The sequence below is a fragment of the Cinclus cinclus genome, chromosome 1, assembly GCF_963662255.1.
Source record: "Cinclus cinclus chromosome 1, bCinCin1.1, whole genome shotgun sequence".
Lineage (NCBI taxonomy): Eukaryota > Metazoa > Chordata > Aves > Passeriformes > Cinclidae > Cinclus > Cinclus cinclus.
The window spans coordinates 8404930-8424802 of NC_085046.1; the positions used below are offsets into that span (position 1 = coordinate 8404930).

Here is a 19873-nt window from a genome sequence, read left to right on the forward strand (position 1 = left end):
ATGGTTACTGGTGACAGCTCTGGTGCTGGTAAATTCCAAAGCTTGCCAAGTACAGTTGCATTAAGCAGGTGGTGCTCCCTTACAGTTTGTTACCTAAACCTGAGGTGTAGTGTGCCTTTAAGACTGCTTGCAGTGCTTTGAAATGGCTCATGGTGTTTTTTGTCTTGCAGGATTTTTGAGAATGGACAAGAGAGAGTAGAAGTTGAAGAAGATGGCCAGTTAAGGTCGCTAACAATAAATGGTAAGGAGCAGCTGCTACGCTTGGATAACAAGTAATTCAACGCACGCATTTAACAGAAATTTTAAGCTATAACAGCCACCATTTGAGGATTGACAGGAACATTTTTTGAAGATTTCAAACGAATTCAACTTTCTGTATATCCGTACTCAATCTTAAGTAGTATAAGTAGCTCACAGAAGCTCGTATTTGTCATAGACTTTTGAGTTAATCGTTGGGACCACATCAATTGGACCATTTTTTGTCCTTAAAATTGTTGTAAACTTCTGTATGCACTTTTCTTTTCTTATCTGTGATCAAGGTGAACCATGATCCTTCAGTAGTGCTAGGGCAAGATGTACACTAACACTAGCATGAATCTTGCTTTTTCCAATTTGAAATGTGAGCCAATTAGTAGTTCAAGTCTGCTGTGAAGTTAACAGTTCCAGGATAACCTTTTTAATAATTTCAACTTTTTTTTTTTAAATGTTTAGTAGTGAACAATGTTAATACATTTCTGGTAATGCATTTCTGGTTTAAATAAATTAAGGATGTTTTCTAGTTGTGCATGAATGCAGACAACTTTAGTAAGTTTTGACAAATGTTTAAATGTGTAATGTAAGCAAAAGGTAAACAAAAGTGAAGCCAGTGAGCTGAGTCTTTTGTCATTTGCTAAAAAAAATTCAAAATGAATAAATGCTGATGTTTGTGGTGCATTCTTTCATGAATGGCATTTGTAACCTTCCTGTGTCTGTGTGTGATTTGGGCAACTTGGGAAAACGGTGCTTTTTTTTTTTCCCCACCCCCATCTTTTTCTTCAATCTTAAGGATGAGGGCCTTTTTATCTTTGCAGATGTTTTCTTCAGTGTGACTGAAAACATGAATTTATATTTAATTTCTAAACCTGTATTTGAAGCACCTATTTTTAAGAACTGTTCAGAGGCTGACTCTCTAACTCCATCTTTTGCCCTAACGTGATTATTTTAGGTCTAGGCCTAAAGCAACTCTATTTAAAAAGTTTTCTAAAGTTATTCTGCAATTTGCTTCACAAAATAATCTGTAGTAAATATAAATATACATTTGATAAATTTATTTATTTAACATTTAATACTTACAAAAAGACTGAGAATTATGAGACTTTTTTTTTATTTTTGCTGTTTTGAGAACAAATAATAATTGCTTTGAAGATTTGGACAAAATTATTAGGATTATGGTATCTCTTATTTTTAGTCCTCAGCCAAAAGTCAAAAGATGGATTAATGCCCTTTGTTAAATTAACGGATTAAAGTGAAGTGTTCATTTGTAGCTAAAACCAGATTTTCAAAGTTGAGTGAAAGATGATTTGGTTTTTGTGTGCCACAGAGAAAGCATGCAGGTAACTAATGTTGTATGTCAACACCTGCCAGGTTCTGGATAGTTCCATGCACAGATCATAGATGTGCAGTTTTCATCTGTGCACCAGCTTTGAACATCTGGCCTTCACAAAACTCTTCAGGGTGGCTTAGTGTTTTAAAAAAAAAAAAAAAAAGGCATGGTGTTTTCAAATGATCACGTAATGCCTTCTTGCTAAACACCATCTGCTTTGTACTAACAAATGTGTTGATTATTAAATACATTGAAAAGATATATTCTTGTTTTTCATGCAGGAAAACCGTTTCAACTTAAGCCAAACCAAGCTAACAAACTGAATTAGTATTTACAGTAAAGTTGGTATATTGTACTTTTGTCCCTCTACCATTAATGCTAATTTGAGATAGAACTGAAAAAAAAATAACATGTAGAAGAAAAATATGTACTTTGGATTTGGGACTAAAGCAGTTTTATACTTTTTCAAGTTCTTTGCAGAGTTCCTGTCACTTCAGTGTTGTGTTTTTGATGTAGAAGCACAAACTTAGTTTAGAACTAAACAGTGTTTTCTTGTTAATGCTGGTTTTTCCCTCCCCATGTATGTTACTTCTTGATCCAGATAACTAAACATGGAATTTATTTCAAAATTTGGCTTTGTTGTGATGTCTTGAGTTATTAAAAATGTTAATTTATATTTATAGGATGCAGTGTGCTCCTTTAAATTATGTAAATTGTAAAAAGTGCTTTAAAATTGATTAACCAAGTCAAATAAAATTAGGACAATCTGGAGTTGAGTTTGAATGCCTTCCTCTGGATACCAATAGGTTTTATATTAAAGTGCCCAACTTTGCTTTCTAGTTTTATTCCAAGTCTTCTTCTTTAAAGTTTAAATTAGCTTGCTCAGGTTAACCTGAACACAATTAGGGTGGCAAATCTGTACCCACGTGCTTATCTTCTTATCTAAGAAAGTGTGGTCCTTCTCACAGTGTTACACACAAACAGGTCACACCAGGGTTCTATAGTGAATTTTTTTTAACACTAAATGTGCTCAAGACCAATGTTTTGGATAGTCTCTGTTCTGTCTTCAGATCCCTGAAGCTGCTTGTCAGAGCTGGCCAAAATGCAGCATTAAAATGGCAGTGCTGCATTTCCTTGGTAGAATGACAAACTGGCAAAACACAAGGAATGAGTCAGCAGAAGGCAGAGTTTGGCAGTAGATTCCTGCAGGAATGAGATATCCACACACCATAGGTTGGTGTGTTTCCATAGGCTCGTGGTTGAACTGGATATGTGGTCTTGGTCCAAATGTGTCATTGGACCAGCAATTCCAGTTCCAGGTTTAAAAAATTATCATCATTCTCTTGACCCAAACCTAATAGTCTCCATCTCTTTCAGTGTGTTTTTTGAAATAGCTACAATAACACATCCAACTTTTTTTTTTTTTTTGATGCAACTTCTTGCATCCAGCTCCTTTTTTAAAACACAGATCCACATTCCATGTTCTGTGCAGAATTTCTTCTGCTGCATTTAGTTATTTTCTCCTGAAACACTTGTTAGGTTGCTTTGAAAAAAATTTTACATTCTTCCTTTCTTATATGTAATTTGCATGGATGTACAAGACCTGTTTATGAGAAGTGATAGATCAAGGGCAGCACATTTCCTTAAACTAACTCAAAATACTACAAAATAATTTATAACAGAAAAAGTTACTGATAGCAAATGCTAGGTACAAATGCACAGTGGGATGAGGCAGCTTTCAGAACCAAGTGCTGTTGAATTAATAGTGCCATTTTTTCATACATGAGGGATTAATTTTGAATGTTTAGGGATACCATCCCATTTAAATTAAGCTTCCTGGAAAAACAGTGGTTTGCAAAAACAAAGATGGAGTTTTTGAACCTGCTAAGTCATTTACTCTTTTTCATGCGCTACTTCAAAGTTCATTGGTGGATACAAGAACTTTGTAATGCTTTCTCCTGGTGCAACCTCCTTTGGGTCCCTTGTGCATGGCAGTAATTCCAGTGCAGCTCCCTAACCCCTGTAGATTGCATGGCACCTGCCCTTTCCACCTGGCTTTACTGAAGGAGTTTGGGATTTTGTGTTAGAATGCTTCACACTGTGAAATGGCTGCACTCCTGCAGCGCTCAGTTCTCACAAAACCTTCTGCTGAGAATCAGAGAGGTTGGTTTGTGGTGTAGGTGACAAAGCTGCTCTGCAGAGAATGTGTATGTAGCATTTCTGAGGTGGATCCTGTATCAGCTTGTGATTAATTGATGAGCTGAATTAGAATGCTGAAAACAAGATTGTAGAAGATTCAAAAACGCATCATCTGTAAGCCCAGAGGGTTTGTATCTCTCCTCAGTGTTTGTATTTGGTTATCCTGTTTCCTTGACTCCTTCAGTGTTTTGGCATTAGGTGTAACTGGAGGTTTGTCTTTTGTATTTAGCTGTGCTGTGTTTCAGATCATCTGTGGGGTGGTCCAGTTAAAAAGTTAGATTTTTATTTTTTTAGAAATGTGAGTTCCTAATATGCTTCTGTTCTGTTTGAGAAGTGAGCTTAATACCTCTTTGCCAGAGTTTAATCTGTGGTTGTAACAGGACAGTGCTTCTGAAGATGGTTGTGTTGCAGAATGAATGCTACAGCTGTTTGATACTTGTGGTCAGAGAACCTTTGAAAAGAGCTCAGTACTTAAAATACTTGTTAACCTTTTTGTGGAAATGTTTCGTAGTATTTTTGGAAAATTTGCCTCTTCGGTTGTGATTTTTGGATGTTCTGGTATTTAGGCTTGTTTTCAGGTCATGGTATTCTCACGGGCTAGTGGCAATATGGACATCAGTAATCTGCCAGTCAGCAGTAACCAAACTTTGAGACTTTCCCTTTTATAACATAAGAAAGCTTCTTTGCACTGTCTGCAACCTCAGGGCTTGTTTGCTTTAGGATTGAATTGTGACCACAGAGGTGCTTTGCCTAGTACTCAACATAGACAGTTTGGGTTTTCTTGTTATTATTTGTCTTCAAGTGGTTTTCCTAAGTAAAGAATTTATCTTCCACCTGTAATGCTGAAATGGTCCCTATGTTGCACTTTGGCTGGTAGTGCAACCATACTACCAGCATGAAGAATGTTGACTTTGTTAGTGTTACGAACTACCTTTGATTTATAATTCTAGTGGATTTCCTACTTGATTTTGAAAAAAATACCTCTTCTAGAGTTGGTTGTTGAGTGAAGTGCACTCCTGAAAGGTTAGAGCTGAAGGTGGTTGATTTATACTCTGCTATATAGGTCATACATTCACAAAATATTAAACCTCATGTTTGAGATGCTGCTGTCATATTAAAAAACGTGAAAGAATTGAAATCCTGTGATGATCAGAGCCGTAACCCTGAATCTCTGCAAGCTGTGCTGATTTAAACTCATTGAAACTTCTCTGAAAACCGTTCTGGCAGACTCAGCACTGCTTTAGGTGTTATCTCACTTACAACAGCTGGTAGAAAGTTAATCAAAACCCCACATGAGTACTCTATGCTCTGTCATGCTGCTGTGGCCAAAAGATAGGGAAGAGTTTGGAGGTGATAGTGCCCAGGCCTGAAAGCTGGGCTGTCCTGGTGTGAGGTAGATTGCACTGATGGCCTGACTGCTAATTACCTTACAAATAAAGGTAGTGGAAGACTTGCAGATGTTGTCAGCTTCAAAATGTTGCAGTGGGGATTAAAGTATGTTTGAGAAGATAAGTAAAACATTTTATCAGAAGGACACTGGTAAATAGAATTCTCCTTAGTTTCTCTGGCTTTTACAATAAAGTTAACTTTGCAGCACATTGAGTTAATTTTAAACTAAAAATAGTTAATTTTTATATTTTTAGAGGCTGCTGGTAATAACTGTTAAAATTTGGCTTTGGCTTATATCTTATCCTTACCTCTGAATCTCAAATGAGGGCTCTTCCTAGCTTGTTTTTTCAATGCAGCCAGTTTCAAGTGAATTTCATAAAAATAGACAGAACAAAACCCTGTAGCTGCTAGTTTACCAGCAGTGAAAGTAAAGCTGAATCCTTTCATTCACCTGAATGTTAGAGACAGATACTAAATAGTAGCACCTAGTTTGTAGAAGCTCATGTGAAGTTTCTGGTCTGTTGTGACAGAATAGATAACATGGTACATTAAGAATGCCTCAGTTCCTCCTTTTTTTTTTACTGCTAAAAGTCAAATTTGAAGTTTCCTGCATTGTTTCGTAAATTTATCTGAGTTACTAGAATGAGAGAGGAATCCAGCCTGGGTGACTGGGCATAGATTTCATGTGGAACACACATGCCTGTGGCCAAAAAAGAATTACTTGGCTGTGTCTGTAATGGAGTTGCTTGAAGGTGTTACTAAACCAGTGGAAAATGCAAAGCAGTAGCTCTGGAATCTGCTGTCTTGGTTCCAGTCACAAGCTTGATTGAATTGTGGTGCAGAAGGGGAATTTACCTCCCAATAATAAAGTCATAAAGCTGCAGAAGTTTTGAGACATCTGCAGAAGCTCTACCAGATGGAAGCCTCATCCATCTTCCAGTTTCCCTCCAGAAATACATATCAAGTCTGTGTTAATCTTTGTAACTGATATATAGAATAAGATTAACTTGCTAATTTATCACACATTTGCATAACTGTCACCATAGCCACCTCTGGCAAAGTTTTCTCCTAGACATGTATTTGGACGCTGCTTTTTACTCTTTACAGAAACTAAATCTGCATTTTTCATCCTGTTGTGATATTTCTCATACTCAGCAATGGAAATACTGTGCTTTCCTTTTGTGAAAGAGTATTCTGCAGTATCAGTCTCTGTCTTTGCCTTCCAGGGGCAGCTAGACTGCAGCTAGACCAATTTTAAAATTGGTATGAACTTCTCTGTGAAAGTGTTTTTGAGGGAAAATGGAGAAAACCCACATGCCAAGGCACAGCCTCTCCTGCAGCGTTTCTTAGCTAGAGGACTGGGCCTTCTGTCCCCAGAGGACTTTGGCCAGGCTTTTGTAACAGCACTGCCTCTCATCAGAAGGCACGTCGGTGCTTTGAGTTATTTGGACATCTCCTGTTAAGTAGTTACTCAGACACTCCTGAGAATTACTCTTCTAAATCTCATTTCTTGCTGCTGGGTGCCTGTGGAAATGTGGTCAGGTCCTTGTCACCAAATGTGCTGCACTTTGAAAATGAAAGGGGAAAAAAAATTCATCTGGTCCACACAAAGTGGGAGCTGGGTGTCCAGGAGAGCAGTAGAAAGCTAAAAATTCACTTAGAGCTGTTTTGGGTGTATCTGGTACTGCCTGCAAGCAGGAATAGCGTTCACAAACCTCCTGCTTTCAGTTTTTGACTGAGCTCCTGAGTAATTGCAAAGAGGTGGAAGATTTTTCTCTTGGGGACATTCACCTTGAAAGTTATTAACCACCAAAATATTTATTTTATTAAACACCTCTAGTGCTGCTTCTGTCTTCTGGGATTGGATGGTTTAGCCCTGAGAAGAACACCAAATCTTAAGGTCCTTGAAACCAGTAAGGCAGAAGCAGGAAAACAATGTAGCTTGTTTTGTGCTGTTGACATAAATTTCAAGGACTTTTCTCCTCATTTGGCTTTTGCCTTTCTCATCAGGATTACGTGATCATGAGTTACAACAGTGAATGCAGAAGTGGTGGGTGTTTGTCTGTGTCTCCTCCTCCAGTGAACCCTGTCTGTTCTTTGGCTGCCCGGGCTCAGGGCTGCTCTGGAGGCTGTTCCCCTGCCAGCACAAGTAAGGGAGGTGCTTCTGCAGCCTGAGGATGGTGTGCCAAATTCCAGTTTGATTCTAAAAAAATGTGTACACCAGTTAGAAAAAACTGTGCATATCAGAGGTTGCCTTGTTTGGAAGAAGAGTATAAATATTTGTATCAGGCTAGACAAATTCAAATGAGAAGATAAACATACATTTTTAACACATGGATGATTAACTGTTGGAAGAAGCTGCCAAGAGCAGTAGTTTCTCTGGCTTTCAGTGTCTTAAAGACCAGCTTTCTGAAAAATATCTCCTAGTGAGAAGGGAGTGCTTGGGCTTTACAGAGAAGTAGTGGAAGCTCTGGGAGCCTGGGGCACAGAGCGAGATGCACCATGGAGCACAGTGTTCTTTCCAACCCTCCTCCATCTCTCTATCTTGGCTTCTTCCCTCCTGATGTGTTGACATTGATGCACAGGTCATGCTCCCTCACTGTGGTTTTGAGACTGGGGGGTACTTCTGTGACTGGGGGCTGCTTTGCCTCTCGGGAGGTGCCAAGGAAGCAGGGGAGCTGGGAAGAGAGGAGCCAACACCACGTGCATCTGGGGCAGCTTGATGACTATTGCCCTAAAACATCCAGTTGGGGATGTGTAGGTGCCAAGAGTGGACTTCATGTGGGAGAAGACATTCTGGATCTGTTGAGGTAAGTTGCTTTATTGTAATGAATGAATTGGATGTTAAGTGAGGAGGAGGACCATGGCAAGGTCCGTGATGACTGTGCCAGGGAATTAGATTTGGAATTTGCAATACAATGAACCCTTGTGTATGTCCTGTCTTCTCACCAACTATTGACTGCACACCTTGAAGGCAGCCTAATTCCAGCTCCTGAGTTGAAGATTAGGAGGTCTCTTGTTAATCAATGGAATGATACACCAAAGATCTGCATTTGAGAGTAAACTATTCATTTTCTTGAATGTGGGTAATGTTCTAATGGTCTAAAGTTTTTTATTTTTAGTGTGTGTTAAATCTCATGTGTTCAGAATTTTAAGTGACTATGATGAAAAGAGCTGGCTTTTTGTTAATGGAATCACCTTTGGTAGTGTGCTAAATGCCTAAGACTGCATTGTGTCAGATAAATAGTTCTACAGAATAGCCAGGGAAGTGTCCTACAGGGCTTATGTGTGTGAAAAACCTCTCTCTGGATGCTTTTTTGGGTTTTACATATACCCAGAGCTGTGTTTGTTAGATTTATTTCTAAGAGAAACTTGAGAAAACAACTTCCTAGAATTATAACTTGGCAGCATTTGGGTCATATAAGCAACAAAGATAGTGTGTAACAAAACTAAAATGTAAGCTATTGTGTGGTAAAATCCTGGCATCTCTTAAGGTCCTTCCATATTTTCTGGGAAAGGTATCCTGCTTGAAAAGTGCTGGAACTTCAGAATGTTAGTGTTCAATGGTCAAATGAACCATATTTTGAGATCTAAGCGTTCAGCCCTGAAAATAGCCTTTGTGCAGTCTCCTTTCTGAGCAAGTAATAAAAACCGTAAGGCTTTTGCCAGTCACCAGCATGGAGAGAGCTGGCTGTAGTGACACAAGGAATCTTGTTAATGGAAAAGCAAACAAGTGTACGTGCTGTAGTGCTCTGCCCTTTTCTGGCCTAAAAGGAGTCTCGGACAGAAATATTTCTGTAGTTTGCAAAGTGCCAGTGTACACCTTGAATGATCATTAGCAGTAAAAGGCTTCAAAACCAGTTGTTTTTAAATGTACCAGAACTTGTCAAAGCAAAACAATTCTGTCAATTTCATCTGTGTTTTCCAAGGACCTTCAAAGATTTGAGTTGCATTGTGTGTGAAACCTGTTTCAGAGATGGAAAACACTGTTCTGTTTGCTGTACAGCTCAAGTCCCCTGTTACATCACTGGCAGAGTCACTGCCACGTGTTCGTAGACTAAATGTCGTTTTCTTTTGAGAAGCAGGTAGAAGATGACAAGTAGATTGGTTTTTACCACTGTTAAGTAAAAAGGAAATGATGTGTACTTTACGATGCATATTCATATTCTAGAGGTGTGATATATCAATGTCAACTACTACTATATAGTTTCTAAATTGCAGGATCTATTGCAAGGGGAGGTGTGTCTGCATAATTTCAAAAGTACTTCTGAAGCATTGCTATTGCCCTACCTTTGATCTATATTGAAAGTATTAGCCTGAAAGAAGTGGAAGAAAGTCCTTTTGGTTAAAGGTTTAGAATAATTTGTCCTCAAGCTTTCTCATAGCAGTTTTGGAGCCATTAATAATTAATTTATGAATAGCTATAGCTCTGTCTTGAAAAAGTGTCATAGAGCAGAAAGTGACTTTTAAGTGGCTTCTAATGCAGTGACTAATTGAGAAGATGCTTCTTGTAATCACTGCTAAAAACAAGCTCAGCTAAGGGAAATACAACATTTTTCTGAGACGACACAGGTGTTTAAACCTCCCTGCTCTTGATGAAACAAATTCAGAACATAAGATTGATTACTCTTACATGGTTTCCACTCTTCTCTAGCACTTGCTCTGAGATCAGATCACGTGTACTTTTGCCCTCAAAATGTTTATAGGAGATGATGCCAACATCCCTGGTAACCCTTTTCATGGAATAAATCACAAAGCCAAGTGCATGCCCATGCTGCTGTGTTGCAGGGGAGGTGCTTGTTGCCCTGCACAGAATAGTTTCCAATAGTGGAAAGTTCTTTTATGAGAGCTGTTTGTGGGGGGGAATTTTGCCTTGTGCCTCCCAGCTCCTCCTGAAACCAAAAGCCAGCCCATGGTTCATGCTGGGCTCTCAATTCAGCTCACTGTTGTTCTCTGGGTGTGGTGGCAAAAATTACCCAAATTGTCAGTGTCTCATGTTGAGTTTGAGCCTGTAAGTGGCACAGAGCCAAGCTGGCAACTTAGAGTGCAGCTTTCATGTAGGTTAGATGATAGATTGTTAACAGAGGTCAAAGCCTCTTGTGTTTTCTATTTTTGTGACAATTCTGGCTAATCTTTCCTTAAAATACAGGTCCTTCAGATTTTCAGTGGAAGCTGGGGTAGAGGTGGACACTCAGGTCCCAGTTGAACTGTTATCAATGTCTATTTATTGCTGTTACAACAGTGTGGTTTTATTTATTGCTTTATCTTCTCAATTGAATTCTGTGATTTGAAGGCTTTGGCAAACAGATTCTATCTCCTGGAAGTTTATGTTGCTGCCCTTTTGGCTCCAGTTCTGTTTCCAATCCACTATTCAGTCTTGACTAAGCAACTTTTTCCTTAGAAAAACAGTTCATTATTCTTTTATTTAGTATTTTTAAAATATTAATGTAAAAGGAGATTGTTTCTGTAGAGATGCCAGGCTGTATCCAATACCAGCAGTTGAAGCAAGGTCAGAATTTTAATTGGAAAGTGATGTAATGTTCTTAAATGTGCAAAATCTGGGACTATTTCTGTCAGTCTATCACTTGAATGATAAGAAGTGTAGGTGAACATCAGCCTTACCTGTTGTGCATCTGTTCCAGATTTCCTATCTCTGTCAGTGTGCAGGACAATTCCAGACCTACAAAGGGAGTCACACTGGTTCACAAGGCCGAGGAAAAATGCTTTAGTGTAAATGAAGTTCGACACATTCACACTTCATAAAACTCTTGGCAGATGTTTCTGAGAGGTCTGAGTTGCCTGGTGTTGAAGGAGGAGGTGGAGTAGCTCTGCTGGATGTGACACTTTGGGCTGCCAGTAGTACAGAATTGTAGTTACACAGCTCAGACCTCTGCCGTTTAGATAGTTGTTTTTATAGTTTTTCAAATATTTATACCATGATATAGTGAGCCCACTGACAAGTAGTCACTTAAACATCTGGAAAAGGTTTCACTGCCAGTACAGAATTACAGGAGATGTGGGTACATCTTCATGCTGGGTGATTTTGAGCAGAAGCTGGCTATGGCAACTTCAGGTGTCAAGCTGTTGTTCAGTTGTGCAGTTTTGGTGGGTGCAGCCCTCCCCAGGTCACATCCACCTCTCCAGCAAGAGCCAGTGGGCTCTTCCACTCCAGTGTGCGTTCCACCCTTCTGGAATGTGGAGTGCTCCAGCTTCTCTGCCTTTATGGTAGTTCTTAAATACTGTCTCCCTCCTTTTTAGTTCTGGCCCCAGAGATTGTGGCTGGAAATGGTTGTTACTGTCCTTAGTGCTTCATCCCACGGATCTCAAAGGTGTGTGAGAAGAAGAGAAGGTGGGATGGTGCTACTGCAGCAACACAGGGTGGGAGCAGCCCTTGCTCTGGGCATGAGCAGCCCTGGGGTGGCCATCCTGGGAAATAGATACATGGCCTTCCTGGGTGCACCGAGAGGTACTAATGTGGCTCTTCAAACTCCCCTTCTCTTTCCAAAACTCACAAAGCTTTCTTGGTAAAATCTTGCCTGCTCCCACTGGATCTCTGCAGAAGGAGCATATAAACTGACGATACTGTTTCCAGGCACAAAAGAGAATTGTAAGTATTGTTAGTGCTGGGTGGCAGTCATGTTCCTGGTTTGGTGTTTGGGGTTTTTTTCAGTTGAGAAAATCTTTATTTCTATGCTCTCTTTATTGGCTGTTTGGGTCAGAAGTTCAGTTTGAGAAGCATATATGGAACAATTAATTTTTGTCTGTTTAAATACATGCATGTATATGTATGCATACATTTGCACTTATAAACATTGTTAATGACAGGATTTGAAAAATTAGTTGTATTTCCAAACTGTGGTGGGTTTTAAGGCATAGATCTTGACTGTGGGTGGGAAAGGAAGAATGTTTGGAAACTCAGAGTTCTGTGATGGATTGGAGATGTCAAACAACAAAAGGTGGTGCAGCTTGGGAGTCATGTGTCCTCTAAGGCCAATTGCACATGCTACATATTTAAATACAGTATTTAGTCAAAGCTACTATTGAATGTCAACTCGAAACACTATTTAAAAAAAATTCAGGCTTGTCATTTTTGTGTCAAAAATTGAGCAGCAGCCAATGACTTAGTGTTCCCATTGTTGGGAAGATGTCAGAACTGGGACTGGGTTTTGTGGTGAAGGTTCATGAAACACTTTGAAACCCACTGAGCCATCAGAAGAGATGTCCTGCTACTGTGAGCATGTGATGTTTTCAGGGTCATTTAAAAGGTGATGGTCTCTGGAGCTCTGTAAATCAGGGATGCATACTCACACTGGAAGATGGGATTTGCTTGCTGTAGTCCTAGTATTACACGGATAGATGGATGAGGAATAAATTGCATGTTGGGGGGTTATAATTGGAGAGGGCAGGTATCCCTTCTTTTTTTTGTAATTAATATGTGGACCCTTAGTGTCAGAGCCATAGTGTCATATTTAAGCCTCGGGGTAGAAGGGAGAATATTTTTCAAGTGATTAACCTGAAAAGATGAGACCTTGCAAACTCGTGGACAGTGCAATATGAAACATGGAGCGTGCACTTACTGTCTCGTGTCTGTGATATTTCAACAGCACTAATAGCCATTTGATGAAAGTATAAACTTAGTGATTTTGTGCTTTTGCCAAATTACTATGGAAGTGTTGACAAAACAGCTGGGGAAGTAATTCATCACATTTTTCTGAAGTCACTCATGAGATTCTTTTCTTTTTAAATTTAACTGCATGGCTTTTTCTTGATGTGTCTTTTTTTCTTTTACGGTAATCTGGGTTTGCTGTGCATTAGGGTTTTGAAGATGGGTTTAAAGCTGATAATCAATGGAAAAATATGTAACACAGCTGTACAATTTGCAAATTAGGGATTGCTTGGAGCTGTTCTGGAGATGTTCTTTCAGAGAGGGCACTAATGGGAATATGACATCTTGTTACTTTAACTCATTAGTTTTTAAGAGTTATAAAGGTCTGTTGCAAAAGCAGAAGAGCACTTTTCCTCTGCTTTTGCTGTTTGAAGAGCTTTTTAAGTTGAAGCCAATATTGCTTGACCTGATGGTGGCAACTCCTAGAAGGGCTGAAGACAAGAAGTAAAGTTTTTGTTTTTGGGGGCAGTGAAGGAGGTGTTTCACCTGGAACTGGGAGGTTCTGGAGAACAAGTGTGAGAGGTGTGAAGGTCCATGGGGCTCTGCTTGGGCACAGGGGCAGAGGAAACACTGGTGGGAGGCACCTTGTGTCTGGGTGCACCACGGAGGACCTGGCAGAACTGCATGTAGTTGCACTGTGGAATTTTTCTTTCTTTGTTTTCCTCTAGTAGTGAGTATTAAGCTTCATTATAAGGGCTGGTTCCTTTTTTTTTTTTTTCCTTTTTTCTCAGTAGGGTTTTGGTTTGCACTTCAAATATAATTTCAAAGTGAAATTTGGGCTGTGAAGCTTCCTCATGGTAGTGATGAAACCCATGGGGATTTGTGTCTGAGGTTGAAATATAGTTGAGATTAAAAACCCCTCTTTGTTTCAGGAGTTGGAAGGGACCTTAAAGTTCAGCCAGTTCTGAGTCCCTGCCATGAACAGGGACACCTTCCACTATCCCAGGCTGCTCAGAGCCCTTCCAGGAATAAGGCATCTACAGCTTCTCTGGACTACTTGTGCTAGGGCCTCACCACCCCCACAGTAAAGATTTCTTCCAAATATCTAACCTAAACCTGCCCCCTTTCAATGGTTTAAAGTAATTTCCCCTTGTCCTATCACTATCTGCCCTTGTAAGTATCAAACCAAATATAATAATTTGCTGTCAGTGATACAGTTTCTGGAGGAAGAGGAGCCATGTAGGCAGAGACAGGTACAGTGTTCTGAGCTCCATCTCAGCTATGTGTTATGTGAGCTGTGCTGGAGAGAGAAGCCCCAAGAGTAGGAGCCCATGGTACAGGTTGTTAAAGGGATCTGGTCACTTCAATGTAGAGCTGTGCAATGAGACTTGCAGGAAAATGGGGTAGACTCTGACAGAACCCTGAAAAGTGTAGAAAATATAATCTTTAAAGTAATCTTGATGGCTATTTAAAAAACAGGTCCATTTGGTCAAGCTCTGAGCTTGAAATCTTGCTAATTTATATTTATATATGTCAAGCTGTGAAGCTCATTCCTCATTCTTTGCTTCCTTTCAAAATCCATGCAGTAATGAATAAAAGGCCCTGCTTGATAAAGTCTTTTAAAATTAATAAAATTCCTTTGAGCTGCAGCATGCAAATTGGGTCATCTCTCTGCTTGCTGGAAACGTGAGGATTCATGTTACCTCCTGCCATTTGCATTTCCAACATCCCAGATCTTTAAGATGAGAGCAACTGGCATTATCCATATGGATGCCCTGGTGTGCTTTAACAGAAGGAAAATAGCTGCAGAAACCTGGATGTGCTCAGCCTGTGCCTTCTCTCATGCTTCAGAAACAATGTAGGACCAATTCACTGGGCTTTAAAAGGTTTTGATGAGGAAGTTTTGGCAGGGAAGAGGTAACTTCAGGCTGTCCCAGCAGTTCCATTTCTTTAGGCCAGGCTCCAGAGCTCGATCTGATCCACCAGGAGTGGCTGTAGCCATTGATCCCTGATAGCCACCACGGGGAACAGCATTATCACATTTCCTTTCAAAGCAGTGCTGTTGTGGTTGGTTGTGCTGAAAACTCACTTTGTTTTACCAGTTTGTTGCAGACTGAGGAATCTTTGTGGTGAAATGTTGCGTTGAGTAGCTTGTAATGTGCTGGGAAGGCAAGATTCGTGTTGGTACATGCTGAGCTGAATGCAGGATATAATGGGGTTCTTGGATGTGGATGGGGGTGGTAGGTAAAATCCACCTTAGAAAAGAAAAAGGAAAATCCAAAGTTTGAACTTTCTGAGGGAGCTGCTGCAGGGTGGGGTGAGCAAACCCAGCGTGGGGCTTTCCCTGCTCTGGTCTGTGCTGCAGGGGTACAGCTGGGCAGGAACAGTGTGAGCTGGCACTGGAGCAGATGAATACGAAGGCAAAAATAAAAGGAGTGAGTCCATTGCCAGCTTTTAAAGCCAGAAAGGGCAGAGGGTTGCTCTGTGCATTGAGCAGAAAGCATTGAGCCCTGCCCTTTCCTGGATGTGCTGCAGCCAGGCCTCTCTCAGGACAGAAATAGCACTCCATCAGCCTGTCCCTTTTCCCAAATCCCACACCCTTGCTTTTTCCATCGCTTCCCGGGACCTTGCCACCACCTCCCCTGCCATCTCCTGCCACTTCTGGATTTTTCTTCCCCCCCTTGCATGAAATGCCTGGCTTGCATGGCAGGAGAGATAGTAGTGCTAGTCCTGGCCTGGGAAAGGCCAACCCGAATCCCCTAATTATAAACTTGAGTTTTTGGGTTGAAGCAGGGAGACACAACCCACATCCGAGTGCAATGCCATCGGTGCTGAGAGAGCTGAGCTGTCAGAGCCGGTGCAGGATGTGAGATAGGGAGAGGAGGGTGTGGGACCCTGGCAGCAGGTTTCTGCAGGGCATGGATTGGGAGCTGTTGGCATCTTCAGTTTCTACCCGGCTGAGCACTCCAGGCACTGCTTTGAATAAATATTTGCTTGAATTTTGCAGGACAGGAGTCTCAGACAGACACTAGGAAAGCCTGAATCACCTCGTGTTCTCTGTAACACCGAGTGCATTTGCTCTGGAAGGAAAAAGATTGCCAATAATTGGTGAAAGACACTGATCTGTATGGGCTGACTCAAACCCTCATCGTTTGTCCTGTGCTTTGGCTGCTAAACGTCACTGTTGAAATAAACTCCCTTTACAGTTTACGAAAGTGACGGTGCAGATGGGGCAGCTGCTCCAGCATTCCCCAGATAGTTTCTGACTGATTTCAGGCTCTTTCAGCTTTCAAAACTATGTGCATCTTTTTAATCAGAGCATTTTAAAATGGCTGCTTTTTCTTGTAAGCATCACATCAAATATCAAGTGAGAGATGTTTAAAGGCTGTCACTGTCAAACTCAGATTTGTTTTCCACAGAGGACTCGATGCAAATTTTGGGTTCTATTGAATCTGACAAACCCAAGAGCTCAGGCTGAAAAAGGGTTTTATAACTCCTGCTAAGCGTCACATTGTTAATGCTTCCTGGCATTTAGAAACAAGTTTAAGAACAATTAATCAGAAGAACTTGCTCAACATAGCCTCTAGTAATGGTGAGGGAGTATATTCTTGGCTGAGCACGTTGTCTACAGTTTCAGGAGAGGTGAGGGGTGTGTTGTGTGCACATGGTTTTGGAAAATACCCTGGGCTGGGTGTTTTATAATGAGCATCCGTCGTTTCCAACAGGAATTAAAAGAAACTGATGATTTAGCAACTTCCAGAAAACAACTTTCAAGGTGTGGTCCCCCAAATTAGACCATTTCTGTATTTTGGTAGAGTCAGTTGGCCTCCTGCTGTCTTCTCTGTGCTATCATACATTAGATATGAAGCATTCATGAGAAGTAACTAAAGATCCAGTTAATCTCCAGGATTTTTTCAGCCCCAGGTAATCCAGGCCTGTAGACAGATCTCTTAGATGAGTTCTCAGATTGAACTGGTTCCTGTAAAATATAAGATTTCCCAGCAACGGTTGGACTTCAGTCTAGGAAGAGCCCTGGTAGCTTCTGCCATGGTAAATATTAATACCAGAGCTGCTGTAATAATGCAAAAGTTTATCCATAGAAAAATCTTATCAACAGGTTACAAAGATCATAGTGCAATTCATTTCAGATAAATGTTTTTAAAGTGGGGATTTACTTCTTTCATTTTTGGTTGCTCCTTCCGTTGCAGCGCAGCTCTCTGCGGCAGCAGCGGATGTAGTTGAGTCATCAGAAACTCCACCGTGTCTTCTGTAAGCACAGGCTAAATTCCAGACCCTTGCAATAGGAAGGGGGAAAAATTCAAGCAAACTTCCCCCCTTCTGCTTTCTGCACTCTTTGTGATGGCAGTGTGCATCAGGAGCAGCTCAGGTGAACCTCAGCCTTCCCAGCTGAAGCAGCAGTATAATGCCTTGCTCTGAGTTTACACCGTCCCTTAACTTTAGAGTCTTAAAGTATTAGAAAGACACTTCGCAGGGCATCCTCCAAAGAAGATTTGAACGGAGGAACTTCCTGCAAGCATCGTTGAATAAGTGGGTGGCAGGAGCTTAGCTCGGGGCTCTTGTGTCATTAGATGCAGCCGGGTGTCCCTCACCAGGTGCATCTCCTGCTGCTGCTTGAGGGACCAGGGGCTCCCTGGTGTGTGGCCTCAGGGAAGTGTTCCTTTGACTGAGCAAACTGCTGCACCTGCTTTTTACTTCATAACACAGGGGGAAACCCTGATTGTAGGTGTATTTCTTTGGTGAGGTGTGTAAGAGCACAGCAGGGGAGTGAGCTGGAAGATGCAAATCAGCAGCTTCATCTCCTCAGGATGTTTACCCTGGTTTGCTCGGCATAGTTCTGTCATTACTGCCTTGCCATTAATTACTGCTGATTCCTGCTAGGATTTCAGTTCAATTCCTGGACATACATGGGTATTACTTAAACATAACACTAAATAACAATGCTAACCCGTGCAGGACTGCTTTGGTGTGAAGTGCTCCGAGACTTACCTGTCCCAGCTCACCTGGCATATCTCTGCCGGTGCATGTTATTCCTGTGAGTTATCTTCATTTTCCAGGATCAGACCCTTGGGTGTAGCTGGTGGCTGCCCTAAGCCCGCACCGAGTCCCAGCCGTGTAAAACCGCGGCTGTTCCTCTGGCACACCTGGCCACAGCCAATATTGCCCTCTGCTGGCTCTGCACAGCGCCAGGGAGCCCTGTTCTCCCCTGCCATGACAAGTTATTTTTCAGGTCTTCTTGCTTTTTGGATGCTACAGTTCGTGTTTATTTTTTTTTTTCCCTTTTTTTTCTTTCTTTTTTTTTTTTTTTTTTTTTTCCTTCCTTGGAAGCTGCTGTTCATTTCGGAGAACCTGGCGCACCAGAAAACCAAATCTTAATTATTGTTTTTAAATGTTAGTGTTAATGCCAAATCTGTAATTTTCAGAATTTACCCTTAGAAACTAACTTCTCCAAACTGGTTGTGCAAGTGAAATAACTGCTAGGTTTTTAATTATTATTTGCATTAGTAGAATAAGATATTTTTGCTTAACACCGTAACCTGGATGCTGATTCCGGCTGTCCTCGATAATTTCCTCCTTCCCTGCCCCAGCTGGGGTGGCTGCACAATGAGCTGGCTGCAGGCCCTGAGCTGGGTTAAAATTAAGCTGGCAAAAAGAGTTATTTTTAACCTGGGTCAGCCCCTGCCTGGGGTCACAGCACGGCTGCCCAGGCTCTCACGTGGGTGTGCTGGCATGGGGCACAGGGGTCAGCAAGGAGGAGGTGTTGGGGGAACCTAGGGCTGCTTAAAGCATATCCTGAGCACTCCTGGAAGGTGCTCCTTGGTTGGATATTCCTGTTAAGAATTCAGGTATTCCACACCCAGCCCCCACCCCCAATATTAGCTGCTTTCCTAAAAGCCATTTCTAGGACAAACATCACTGCTGACAAAGCTCTAGCAGAATTTTTTGGTGGTGATGTCGTTTGTGGCTGACTTCTCCCAGAGTAAATTCTATTCAAGTTTTCTATTTGCAGTTGTACAGTCTGGCTCGAATGTTTCAAATATGTAGAGCAGGAGAGAACAGTTGATGCAAATCACACTTCAGTTTTGCTGTGCCAGGTGTGCTAAAGGTGGATGATCAGAGGAAGATCTGACAGTTCATGCCATGCATAGCACTGGAGTTGATTCAGAGTTTAAATCACAGCTGACATGATGTTACAGCATTTAACTGATTTGTAGTGCCATCCTGCACTCCCACAACTCATAAGGGGGAAAAGTTTGGGCAATTTTTTGGAATCTACTTGTCGAACTAAAATTTGCCTTTGCTTTGGGGATACGGAAGACTGAAGGACTCTGTTTCATGATCAAGATGGATTTAATGCTTTCAAATACTTAAAGAGAGCCGATAAGAAAGATGGACACAGACCTTTTAGTAGGGCCTGTAGTGAGAGGACAAGGGGTAATGGTTTTAAACTGAAGGAGGCTTGGCTTAGACACAATGATTAAATGTTTACAATGAGGGTGGTGAAACGCTGGCACAAATTGTCCAGGGAACTGGGACGTGTCTCATCCCTGGAAACATTCAAGGTCAGGTTGGATGGGGCTCTGAGACACTCTGATCTAGTGGAAGATGTCCCTGCTTATTATAGGAAGGTTGGACCAGATGAGCTTTAAAGGTTCCTTCCAGCTGAAGTGTTCTATGATTCCAAAGGTGTGTGTACAACTGAGGAGTTGTGTCAGTGTGCCTGGTTGGGATGTCTCTGTGATGCACGAACACACCCAGAGCCTCAAGAATGGCTTCAGCATATTTCCCATTCCTGCATCTATTTGTGAATGTAAATTTTAAACATACATTAAGGGAGACTTTGCATGTGAAAAAAGAAATCCATGCACTTTGTGTTTCCATGGAAGAGGATGGATCTCCTATTTCTGGTGCACTGTAATTTGTTAGGAAGAGAACTCTCTTGACTTGTTTTTGTGTGTGCAGCTGATGTAAATTGGTTCCATGTGATTTTTTTTCTCAGTCTTGGCATTTTATAGCCTTACCTTCAAAGACCTGGTATCATCAGCCTGCTACCTGCTTCAGTGCTGTTTGTACAGTGT

General features: G+C 41.2%; 1 protein-coding gene across 5 annotated transcripts in view; it reads left to right on the forward strand.

Moving 5' to 3' along the window:
- Positions 1 to 19873, forward strand: part of DNAJB6 (DnaJ heat shock protein family (Hsp40) member B6) — a 72675-nt gene that overhangs the window by 26423 nt on the left and 26379 nt on the right. For 4 of the 5 annotated variants that reach the window (XM_062506481.1, XM_062506471.1, XM_062506489.1 and 1 more), the window contains exon 8: positions 171 to 241. In XM_062506481.1, the coding sequence (XP_062362465.1) occupies positions 171 to 241 (71 nt within the window). Of the gene's footprint in view, positions 1 to 170; positions 2359 to 19873 lie in introns of those variants that run through there. The other variant, XM_062506497.1, reaches the window with a different exon arrangement.